General features: G+C 42.9%; 1 protein-coding gene across 1 annotated transcript; it reads left to right on the top strand.

The window, feature by feature from the left end:
- The first annotated feature begins 4,811 nt into the window (after positions 1–4,811).
- PPP1R3E (protein phosphatase 1 regulatory subunit 3E) lies at positions 4,812–12,500 on the top strand. The gene has a single exon (XM_040075364.2). It carries the CDS (start codon positions 4,819–4,821, stop codon positions 5,770–5,772), a length of 954 nt encoding a protein of 317 aa, XP_039931298.1. The 5' UTR covers positions 4,812–4,818; the 3' UTR covers positions 5,773–12,500.

Below are 12,500 nucleotides of genomic sequence, written 5' to 3'. Positions count from 1 at the left end.
TTCTAGACCTGAGAGAGTCCCAGATCTGCTTGCTGTTACTTAATCCTTGTTAAGAAAATTCAATCCTTCTAAAAAAAATGCAGAATTATTAGTATAAGGAAAATAAATGTTCTTTATCATTTTCTCTATAAATGTGTTGTATGTCTTAGGTTATTCTTTCTTTTTCACTGTCTTATCTGGGCGCGCTTTTTTTTTTTTTTTTTTTTTTTTTTTTTTTTTTTTTTTTTTTTTTTTTTTCCCTCTCTCCAAAAGTCTTAATCCACTCAAGAGTCAGCAGACGGTTAATGCTTAATTAATAAAATTGTGTGTGAGCGCCATCATACTGTAAGGCAGATTCACAAGGTCATGAACGTAGGTAAACTCTTAAAACTCCATTTTCTTGTTAATGCCATGTCTTCATTTGGATCCCAGTACTTAAAATAAAACAACAACAAAACCGAAACCCTAGAAATCAATACCCAAGCACAAAAAACACACCCTTTCCAAGCATCATATCTCTTGTGTATCAGAACTTTCAGCCTGTTGGAATTTACTCACTGATCATGGTTTGACATCAAATATCCTTGATATAACTCTATGAATCAAAGAATTTTCACCTTAACAGATAAAGACTGCATAAACTGGTTGGTAAAGATAATATTTGATACAGAAATCAATACCATTGTTCTTTTACATAACACCTGATTTTTTACATATATATACCTCAAGCACACTATTTAATCCTAATCTGGCGTTTTTTTAAGATGACTAAGATATTTTCTTGGGGAAATAAATAAAGTCTGAGTTAATCATCAGCCTGGGAAGGCATTTTTGAAGTAGAAGCATGCAGAACAACTGTATCAGGCAAGACTGCTAGTGTAAATACTATTGTCACATTCATGTAGTCATATAAAATGATTAAACTCAGGGGTGATATTCTCATGTAACACCTACATAGTTCATCAGCTTCAGAGGAGCTGCACAAATGAGAGTAGAAATTGACCTTTACAGTTCATGTACTGAGTCACAACTTCATCTCCAAAGCTGCTGTAACCATAATGCACTTCGCCTTTACATCCATTTTATCTGCCTGCAATTCTCATTGCTAAATATAAACCTGTTCTGGAAAGTTAAAGTGGACATGTGACAGTGGCCACTTTGGATAAGCCCCAGCACTCAGACACTCTGCCCTATTAATGGTTCCATCATAGTTCTGCCTAATGCTCCCCAGCAGCAGTGTTTGCTTTCTCCTAGATTACCTGGACTCAAGACAATCAATAAATGCAGCAGAAGAAAGCTCCCCGTTCACTTTCTGCTACAAGTTCTGTCTTTTTCTTTGCAAATCTTTTAACAAAGCAGGACCAAACGTCTCTGTTCATTTAGCAGGAAGTTCTCAAGCATCAGACGGATTTTAAATGCACTTTGGCATGGCAGAAATGTCAGGGGCACTCAGCTCACATAGGCAAACAAGAGGCTGTCTTTAAATTTTTTGATGTCAGCTGGCAGATGCAGAGACAGGTCAACAAAATGTTATTAGGACAGTGTTAATTAGGACAAACCTTTATCCTGTGACTGTGCTATTTAAATCTGCAGAGAGAATCTGGAGGAATGGAGACAATGCCCGAACACCATTTCCTAAGGCTATCGACAATAATTGCAATGTAAGACCTTCTGCTCTTCTTGCTTGCCCTATAATAGAACAAACCTGCATAGCTCTAGAATTTACAGGATGCTGGCACATTCAAAATTATCTTGTCAAAAAAATACTACTTTCCAGTAAAAAGATAATAGGTATTTCTTTAAAGGGGGTAGCTAGGGCAGTACTAATGATTTCTGCATCAACTTGGTTTCGAAAAATTATTTAGAAAATAGTCTTGAAAAATATCCTTACCATAGCGCTATAAAAGCAGAGACGGATCAGGCTTTGAAACTTCAGTGTTCAAAATTTTGTGAACTAAATTAAGACCGAGAGGGGGTGGTGGATGGCTGCCTACTACTGCATACATTAAACCATCGTTTCCGTGAGTGGTAGTGCTTACTTGCTTCTAAGGATTTCAGCATTTGCCGTGTGCAAATATTTATAGTAGGCAAACCCAACATTTCTTTTTAAATTTCCTTTTACAAATGGTGCCTGATGCTTCCCATCTTTAACTCAAACCACAGTTTCCACATCACAGAAGGATGCACAAGGCTGCAGGCTATTTGAGGGAATGTCTGCATGTATATTTGTTAGATTTCAGTGCCAAGACTTTCATTTACTGCATCTGTCTTGAAATTCATCAGAGGGAGCAGACCAGCCTGGTAGTAAGGACACCCTCAGAAGTGAAAGGCGTGGGTAAGAGTTCCCACAGCTCACTTGGCAAGTGAGCAAGAGAAAAAGGAAAGCATTGGCATCCTCAGATTCAGTGAGTCTTACTGGGAATGTTTGGATTGAGAGAAGAAAGTGAGAAATACCATTGTGAGAATTCTGGTGGTGTTTACACAGTGACAATGCTTGAGACAAGGCTGAGGTGCCCCTGCATCTCATGTTGCCTTGACCTGGCTGGTCTAAAGCTTACTGTGTTGGTTTGGGGTTTTGTTTTGTTTGGGGAGGGGGATGTTTCCTTCTTTTCACTGTAATTTCTTGGGGTTTATGCTATTTTTTTTTTTTTTTTCTTACTACTTTGGAGGAATCCTTATTTTCAACTCAGTTGCATGAACTGCCTCACCTGCAATCACCAGAGAAGAAGAAAGTTGGGGTTTTTTGGTTCCACGAAATACCACAGTTGTGGAAGGAAAGAGGAGACCTGAGGAAGCCCAAAAGCAATACTATTTCACAAGTTTATGATAAGAAGTTGGGCAACTAACTAACTTACCAGAAGAGGGGAAGTGAAACTTTACAAAGGTGCCCCAATTGTGTAAAGTACAGCAGAAGCTAAATTACTCCAAAGTTGTGGTCCCAGGCATACCATGAAACCATCCAGACCTGACTGAACGTGCAATTTGGTTTAAACCATTTTAGCTGATGGTTTCACAGTGGTTTAAAAATGCAAAGACATTGCATATTGATGGAAAAAAATAAATTCTCTCTACTTTAAATCTACTTGATTTAAAGTGAAATGAACATCAGCAAAACCAAGTGTTAGTACATTAGAAAATGTCCGTTATGACAGAGAGAAATTACAGAAAAAAATCATTCAAAAGGGTGTAGCCTTAAAATCTGTTTGAACAATTACTTGAGTCTGTTCTTGCTCTCCCCCATAATAACATGAGTAGACAAAAAGCAGATGTGTTCATGTTGTTTTACTGAGAAATACTCATTTCTGTGAGGGAAACACAGGAAAGAGACCTAAAAAAAATCTTTCCCATGGTGTGCGTTAAAGGACAACTGAGACAATTTAAAGAATATGGGCTAATGAATTCAGATGTACTTATTTATGTTGTTCCAATTTGATTTTTCAAAACCTGTAATCAGGCCGCAAATGTGAGACAGTGGCACAATGAAACATAACGGTGTCAAATTTAATACTGATGGGCATCATTTTCCCTACTTATGAATCATCTGTCATTGATTTAGAAGCCAGCAGCAATAATCTAGGAATTATTGTCATACCTATTAGTTAGGGAATTAAAGCTGATTGTTCTAATATGAGACAATGGGTAACTTTTCCCTGTGTTCTGGTGGCTTTTTTTTCCTCTTTTTACTCTCTTATCAGGTTTACTTGTCCTAGTCTTAATCTTATCAGCTGCATTTCCACTGCCTAGACTGTCAAAGGAACACCAAGTGCTGCAGATAAAATGCTAGAGGTGTAAAAAGCTCCTGCTCAGAAGCTAAATCAGAATCACATGTCAACACAGTTCAGGCTCAGGCTCCGGCCGGATGGTAGGATCATTGTTTTTAATGCCATTTACTAATTAAAAATGAGTCCCAGCTTACGGAAAGTCTGGAATGAAGCGGCTTACTAAAGTGATGGTTTAGCTCCTTGAAACGGCTACACCAGAGTCTGTCATTAAACTGTCATTTACTTGAATATTGCTCAGCGGTTTCCAAGCGCTCTTCTGACAAGAGGCAGCGCGGTTTTTGTTTCGCACAATCATCCCCCCGTGTTTCCGCCGGAGCTCCTTTTACCCCGATGGAGACGCGTGGCAGGACTGCGGCAGGTGTATTTTATTCGGCAGATGTACTGTAAACGCATTACAGCAGATCAGCTGGATTTTTCCCTTTAAATGTACCCTGTGAGATCCAACTTGCAAGCCAGCTGTTTCTTATCGGCCCGTGTAATCTTCCCGAGCCCGGCTTTGCCTCTTCCCCTCGCAGCTATTTCTGTAACGGGATCGGACGAGCGAGAGCGCCGCTATGAATTTTAATGCTTCCACTGGGGAATCCCTGCCGCCTCCTCCTTTTGGATGAGATCCTCGAGGAAAGACCCAGAACAGAGCGAGGAGGAGGAGGAGGAGGGGGACGGCGTAGCCGCGGTAGCGAGAAAGGAGGAGCCGCGGGGTGTAGTTAGGGACCGTGGCGAGGCCGACACCGAGGCGGGCCCTGGGGCGGCTGGGAGCCATGGGGAAGGAAGGATGGCTCGGGGCGTGTGTCGCTGCCTGACCGCGGCACGTCACCAGCGCCGGCAGCCGGAGCGCCGCGGTCCCGCCGCCGCCCCCGCACACATGAACCCGCCGGCATCCCCCGTGGCCGGCCGCGACCTGGACAGCGCCGAGGGCATCCCGCTGGCTCCGGGCGAGAGACGGAGCCCGCGGACCGGGCGCTAAAAGCGCCTCGCCATCCGCACGCCGCGGTCCGAGAGGAGGAGCCCCGGGTGCCGCCCCAGCCGCCGGCACCGCCGCCGCTCCCGCCGGCACCCCATGGATAAGGCGGGCTCGCTGCACAGCTCGGTGCCCGGACCGCCGCCCCGGCTCTACCTGCCGCGCAACTTCAGCTGCAGCGCCTGCCTCTATGGCAGCCTGGCCGAGCAGTGCAGGGCGGGCTGCAGCCCCGACGGCGACGCCGCGCCCACGCCCGTGGTGCGGGAAGCGGCGGGCGAGAAGCCGCCGCAGACCCGCGGCCGGGAGCCCACGCTGCCCGCCGTGCCCCCCAGCCCCACGCAGCGCCGCCGCGCCAAATCTCTGCCCACGCCCGGCGACCGCAGCCTGCGCCCCGCGCTGCAGCAGAGCCCGTCGCGCCGCAAGAGCGTGCGGTTCGCCGACTCGCTGGGGCTGGAGCTCACCTCCGTGCACCTCTTCTGCGAGGCCGACCTGCCGCGGGTGCCGCTGCCCGCGCCGCCGACGCCGCGCCCCGCCGACCTCTTCAAGACCAGGAAGCCGCCGGCGCTGGGCGAGCTGGAGCCGGTGCTGTTCGGGCCGCCGCCGCCGCTGCTGGAGCCTCTGTTCCCTCCGCAGCCCGGCGCCAGCCCCGGCTTCGCGGAGCGGGTGCGGCAGCACAAGGTGAGGCTGGAGTGGGTGCGGGCAGAGCCGGCGGCGCTGCGCGGGGCCGTGCGCGTCCTCAACCTCGCCTACGAGAAGGTCGTGTCGGTGCGCTACACGCTCAACGGCTGGGCCAGCTGCGCCGAGGCCGCCGCCACGTACCAGCCGCCCGGGCCGGCCGACGGCATCACCGACCGCTTCGCCTTCCTGCTGCCCCTGGGCGCCGCCGCCGCCGACACCGCGCTGGAGTTCGCCGTCCGCTACCGCGTCGCCGGCTCCGAGTACTGGGACAACAACGAGGGCAAGAACTACCGGCTGCGGGGCCGGCAGCGCGTCCCGCCCTCCGCGGGACCCCCGCAGGACCCCGACAGCTCCGCCTGGATCCACTTCATCTGAAAGCGGGGCAGCGCGGGGTCGGGGGGGCCCTCCCGGGGCGCTCGGTGCCCTCCACCCCGCCGCCTGCCCCGCGGGCCGCCCGGAGTTTTCCCGAGTTCTGTTTACAGAGGGGTGATTTGTGTTTTCCGTGTCACTAGCGGGGCCGGGGGGAACCTTGGCTCGCCTCCCGGGCGCTCACGGGGTGTAGGTAAGGGAGGCCGGGCGCGGGTTCCCCCTCAGAGCGCCGTGGCTTCCACCAAAGCAGCGGCTGCCGGCCGGGCTCCGGTGACAGCGGCCGGGAATGTGCGGGGTTTGCCGGGCAGGACCGGGATCCGCAGGTGAGTGCGCATCCTCCCGGCCCCGGAGGTGAGGCCGAGCTGCCGTCACCTCAGCAGGTTCCACAGGGCATCCTCCCGTCCTGTTTGCCTGATCCTGTTCAAGCAAAGCCTGGATCCGCCCTCAGCGCCTCGCTGACCCACTCGTGTTAATTGTCCCGCGGGGTCAAGGGCCTGATAGCGCAGGCTAAGGGGCAGATTAGTTTAGAACCCAAACAGACAAAAGTACGGATGCCCCAAGGCGTAGCTGTGTTTCATTATGCAGTGAAAGTGTTCGATTTCAAGCAAAGTTGTTGGGTTTTTTTGTTTCTGTGGGGTTTTTTTTGTTTGTTTGTTTGTTTTTTAAAATTTGAACCCTATTTCGGGTATTTAATAACAGTTGGAAAGGAAAAAAAAAACAGCATCACATCCTATTTGAAATGCAGCTCACTGAGGGATTTTTAAAAGAAAGTGTTTTGGCTTAGAATTCGTGTGGTACGTTGATGGAAAATTGTGTCAGGATCTGGTGTTTGTTTCAGTAGGATCGGTCCCACAAAGCTGCTTGTGTTCAGGTCAGCAGGAAAGTCGTGGAATTGCACCAAAGGAACGAGAGACGGCAAGCGTTGAATCCGTAATTCCAGTCTGCCTCATGAGCAACACCTTCATTTTTATTCCTGTTAACAGTTTAATTAAACAGTACCAGTGTAGGAGCTGTCTGAATTTCCTCCTCCAAATTCTTCATAATAATTTCAGTAAGTGATGGATTTCACAAAAGTGGTGAGGTTTAATCAGACAAATCAAGGAAAGATCTACCTTGCCCTATAAAAGTATATCAATCAAAATTACGCAGCATTCTGACTTCTGCCTCCAAAGGTATGTTTTAAATTATATTAGCACTAAACAAAGCCTTTTCCTTTTTAAACATGCTTTTTCAGGGGTTCAGCTGCTTACAGGTTGCACTGGTGCCAAATCTGGGTGCTAATTTTCCAGGATTGAGGCATGTGTGTGTTTGCTGGAGAGGGGCCTCTGCAAATATAACTTCTGAGAGTGGTAAAACCCTCTCAGTGTGATTTTCTGGTTGTGAAGGGCTGTAAGATCAGGCCCTTAGGGTTTGGATTTTCTGTAGGTTGTTTTGGGATGAGATGCGATTTTTTTAACTGCATTTTTGTTTCTTGGAAGAGTTAAGTGTCCCAAGTATCTTGGTTAATATCTGGAATAATGAGTTCTCACAGAACCTTTTGACTCTGGTGAGAGTTGAGAGCAGTTTTGTCCCCTGAGAGTCTGATTCAGTCAGAATAATTAAACTTCTAAATTCTGCAGGAGAAAAGAAGCCTGGAAATTCAATGGGAAAAGAGTATTTAATTTCATTTCTATAGATTACTGATTCAGATTTAATGGAAGTAATAGCAAGACTGCTTTTTGTAGTATTGGTATCTTGGTTTTAATTTCCCAGTCCGTGTTCTAATCCCTGAGCTTTAATGAAGCCCAACTTAACAGAAATACACTGTCAGCATCTACTGAGTATTTCACATTTTAGTATATTAATGTCCCCATCTTGTGATACAGTAATCCTGTAAGTTACTAGAACACATTTATAAAGCTAGAATTGCACAACTAGGGTCTTAAAATGTTAATGATTAAAACACATTAAGTGGTGTATTTGATAAAGCAAGCCCAAGTGTCTTTTAGTTGAACTTTACATTTTATAAGAGCCTTAATACTGGAGAGAAGGAAAAGGACTTGTCTCCATTTGAAAGCACTTTGAAATTTGGTAGAAATACAGCGAACCATCATTTATTTATGTGTTGTAGCTTCCCAGAGCTTGGCCTTTTTAACTGACAGAGTGAACCAACAGCAGTTATGTGGACTAATGAAAATGCTTGGAGGAGAAAGTAGTTTCTATGCATTTTAGATCAACTGATGCTGCAACTTTGCTTATGAAGTTTTAACAGGATTTTCTGTTTATTGTTTCAATGGCTTTAAAAAACACGGACAGTGCTAACACTGAGCAATTCTAGAACTCCAAAATTATTTTCCAGTGATTGGCAGTTTTCACTGTTGGTTGATTTATGCAGCATATATAAGTCTCTAAAGTTTCTCTAAAAGTATCCAAAAATATATTAAAATCTCCTTCTAGTACCTGTGGCTTAAACACTTTCAATTTGGATTACCTAAGTGGATGTAACTGCATCAAGTGTTGTTGTATTTCACTTTATTTTTGATCATGGCTTAGGTGAACTTACTGTTGTTCTTGGTTGGAATTTTACAGGCAGAATTGGGCTATGGCTTTATAATACCATTCAGGTATTATTTTTCTTTTATTTATGGCCCCCTTTGTCAAACACAAATCTGAATATTCAAGCTTTTGACATTGTAGCGTACCAGGAGAGTGTTTTGCAAAACAGTCTCCTGAGCTTTCAAGCAGTTAATTCTGACCTCAACCTAAATTTTGTGAGTAACTTTATGGTTTTGATCAGAGGTTATTGATGAGACACATGCAAGTCCAGTAAAAGACGTGGTCTTGTAGAAGATTTAGAGGCAGCTCTATTGTAATGCCTGGGAAGGGAAGGCTGCACCCAGGCAGCTTTGACCAGAGAATGCTAATGATGAAGTCTGTGGAAGGAGATTGAGGTGTTTTCATAGAAATTATCAGTAGCATATGCCAAAGCTGCACTACTTTGGTTACACATTTGCACTTCTGTCACATGAATTTATTTCTGAGAAAGGTTTATTCACATTTCCAAACACACGTTCAGTCCAATGGCGGGGAATGGCTTTTTCCACTGGCAGCATTCATGTAGTTTTCAATCCATTAGATTTCAATCTGAGCCCATCTATAATACTGTAATACTTGCTAGAAGCATAGTGATAAGTGGACATGAAATAGAAATGTCAAATGATATTTATATAATACATAAACAATGACTTTGAGGAGAAAAACCCGTGCTGAAGGGGGGTCAAGTCGGCAGGACACCAATTATTGGGAGCTTGAGCAAAACATCTTTTAAAGATGTTAAAGCTTATATTTCTAAAGAATATTGTTCAAGAAAAAAACTTTCACAAGAAAAGTTAAGTATTTGAAAATTTTCCAGCCAGTCTGTTTCTGGAAAAAATGTATTTCTATGCACGAATGGGGTCAATGCCACCTCCCTTTCCAAGTGACACCAGAATGGTTTAGGCAAGGCAATAATCCTTAGGTCATGTACTTCACTTGTAAGTGAATTATTCATTGCTTATGTCTCTGTAGGTGTGAAAACGTGTCTGTCATTTATGGTGCAAAGTTGTAGCTTTATGAAATGTGCCATGTTGTTTTATGTGCACTATAATGCTCATTTATACAGCGAGTTGAGTTGTACTGTATGTCTGATAGATGTGGATGTTTGCTGCTTCACACTGCAACTGGTAAGGTTTTTGCATGTGATTCTATGCCTTCTGTGGCAATATTTTGGAGATTTACCCTAATTATTAGAAATCCTAAAACAAATGAGAACTATTAAGTGACTGTAAATGGAATTTCAGCTAGCTAAATGTATTATTTATTAGCATAATATCGGTAACTAAAGGTGGTGTACTTATTTTCATGAACTGTTCATAATTTCAGGTAAATTAATTTTTTTCTCCTTTTAACATTTGCAAGTAACTTTTTGATGTGAATGTGTGTGCCTCAGTATCTCAGTAAACTACAGAGTAAGTGCACACTCAGTTGTTTCAGCAGATGTGAGGGGCAAATATATCACTTGAATGAACAAATGTCTGTTGATGCATGAGCATCATCCCTTTACAGATACATGAATTGTTTTTCCATAATGCCAACAGGCAAGCAGCTGCTAATTTTAATGGGAAGTAACCTGCAGAAATATGCAGAATCTGTTTTTTTTAACATATCATATATTAAAATTTTTATGTGCCTTTTAGCATTTCCTAGAAATAAAGCTCATGTGTTCCTTAGCTCTCCCACCACAAGTCCACTAATGAACTTGTCATTAAAATGAAGTTTTTACAAAAATATAATGATCCTAATTCCTGACACATTTTTAGTTGTGCCAGGAATCATGTATCTATAGCAGCCTGAAGAATTTGATAATATTTTCCTATATTACAGTGGAAGAAATGTCAGTCAAAAATATATCTTCCTGGTACACCTCTACATTTATGTAGTTAACTTAAAAAGAAACCAGTTGTGACTAGAGTTAATATAACAGAATATATTTGTTGTACATATTCACCTCTTGCACAAATATTCTAAATATATGTTCTATCTGAAGCCAGAAGTTCTAGTTTTTTATGAGATCTGTTGGTGGAGACCTGGCCTTTTCAACTTTTACTGTTACTTTTCTGACGCTGCATAATGCATATTGTTAAAATTTTTGGATGGATTTAATCTGTCGGCAAGGTTTATATCATGAAACAAAAGTGCTCAGTGCAAGGAATATCTGAAGTGAATTACTTTTACCTTCCAGCTATTCTGCATGGCTTTTTGGCAAATCCTCAGTAATTCTGTTTCCTGTAGGCACTCCAGGTGCCCATGCTTGGAGTAAATGGAAGGATTACTTCATGGAATGGAAATATTTTTGAGCACTGAAATTAAGGATTTTCCGACATAAAGAGTTCAAGGCAAGAAGTAAATATAGTCAATATCGCTGTAAAACAAAGTCCACCTGCCTTATGTAGAGCTGATCAGTGTTTTGTTTGAAATGGAAGACAGTGGTATTCCAAAATCAAACATGATCAGGGAAACACACCTGATTCACTGGAGGTTTTCTCAGGTTCAGCTGATAGGAGAGAATTGCCCTAAAATGAAGAAGTGATAAGAGTGTTTCCTTACATCTCTGCATGGGCTTGAATGTAGGTCTTCCATGAGCAAAATGAGCTATAAAACCATTGGCTATTGCTTGGAGGTTTTCTTTATCCAGCTTACAAATACTGTTTGAAAGTACCCTCAGAAGGAAGATTTTTGACCCTGGGTTTCCCCATCTCATGTGAATATCCTCTTCATTAATCACTCTGGCTTTTGCTTGAGGCCTCTGTTGTTGAGGTAAGATTTGATTTTATTTTTATGCTGCATAGGAAGATTATTTTACATTAGATTTTTGGAGGGGAAGGTAGGGAAATTTTTTCCTTGCAATTTTCTTTTTTTTTTTTTTTAGATATTAAACAGTAGCATGAAGTATAAAAATTGCTTGAAATTACATATGCACTAGTGATTCCAAAGAATATAGCTAAGAATAATGTCAAGTGTGAGATGTGCTTTTTAAAAAACATACGTGCTTTGATCTAGAAAGGCAGGGAGAAAGTCCTAGTCTCCAGTGTAAGCTATTAATGCCAGGGATTTCTTTCTATGCAATTCTATGGTGCACCTGTTTTTATAGGGATTAAATTGATTGGTGTAGTTCATTTATCAGTGTGTTATGTGTAGAATACTCTGTTTAAAGTGTCAGTAAGGAAATTGTGTGTCTTAAATGGTGTTACAACTTTAGGCTCTTTTTTTTGTCCAACCTGACTTCACTAAATCATAAGAAACTCCTCTGAATAACAATGATGAGACAATATTTCATAACATTGCATAATCGAGTCTCACACGTTACACTTATCACCTCCTAGGAAAAAAGTTGTGTTACTGTTGTGAATTTTAAAATTTTTGTATTTCTGTATCTTAAAAAGCCAATTCGTGCTACACTTTTAAGCACAAAGAGCTAATAAGTGTGTTTTTAAAGCTGATCGAAAGTAGTCAAACTAAAATTGGCTGGGATTACTCGTGTGTCAAGTTTCTAAACTGTGGTGTAAAAAACGTTTGTGTACCTCCTGTGCCTCCTTCGTGGAGGGGCACCCTGGGTGCAAAACCTGCCAACATCTGGACGTGAATCCAGGTTGCACTGCAGGAAAATTGCTGGGACAGAATTGCTGTTCTCAGAGAGGTTTGAACAAACCCAACTCCTCCCTTGCAGTGTTACACAAATGGAGATTCTGTCTGTTGAAGAGAGTGTTCTTCAACATGCAGGTTTTTATTACTGTTTCTTTGATTTACTGTGACTTCATTCTGGAAAAAAAATTATGTTACTTAGCTCTGTACTTGACTAGTAAATTACTTTTGGTTGTAGCGTCTTCTGCAATGTTGATATTTCACCAAATAACGTTTGTTTCTAATGTTTGTAAAAGTTAACGTACTATCACCAAAAGTCAAAATCAACATTTTCTAATAATGCCTTGTAATTTACCTAGCCTTACAGTATTTCAGAAAATTTTCCACCAAAACTGCTTCTAGTCACTGCTTGTCACAATTATGAAAAAGATATATTTATAAACCTGTAGCTTCTAGCTGCCATTAAAGATTATTGAGACAAATCATGAGCATGTGGCGACTATAAACATTTTTTTTTCTTAAACCCACAAACCATGATGTCTTTTTTTGTTGAGGATCTGAAGCAATGACGTTCC

This window comes from Hirundo rustica, chromosome 11 (genome assembly GCF_015227805.2).
Source record: "Hirundo rustica isolate bHirRus1 chromosome 11, bHirRus1.pri.v3, whole genome shotgun sequence".
In the NCBI taxonomy this organism is placed as follows: domain Eukaryota; kingdom Metazoa; phylum Chordata; class Aves; order Passeriformes; family Hirundinidae; genus Hirundo; species Hirundo rustica.
Note: the sequence above shows the minus strand (reverse complement) of the source record. Positions and strands in the feature narration are given on the sequence as shown.

Bases quoted from the DNA above. Each gene is read 5' to 3' on its own strand.
- PPP1R3E (XM_040075364.2), top strand. From the start codon at position 4,819: ATGGATAAGGCGGGCTCGCTGCACAGCTCGGTGCCCGGACCGCCGCCC.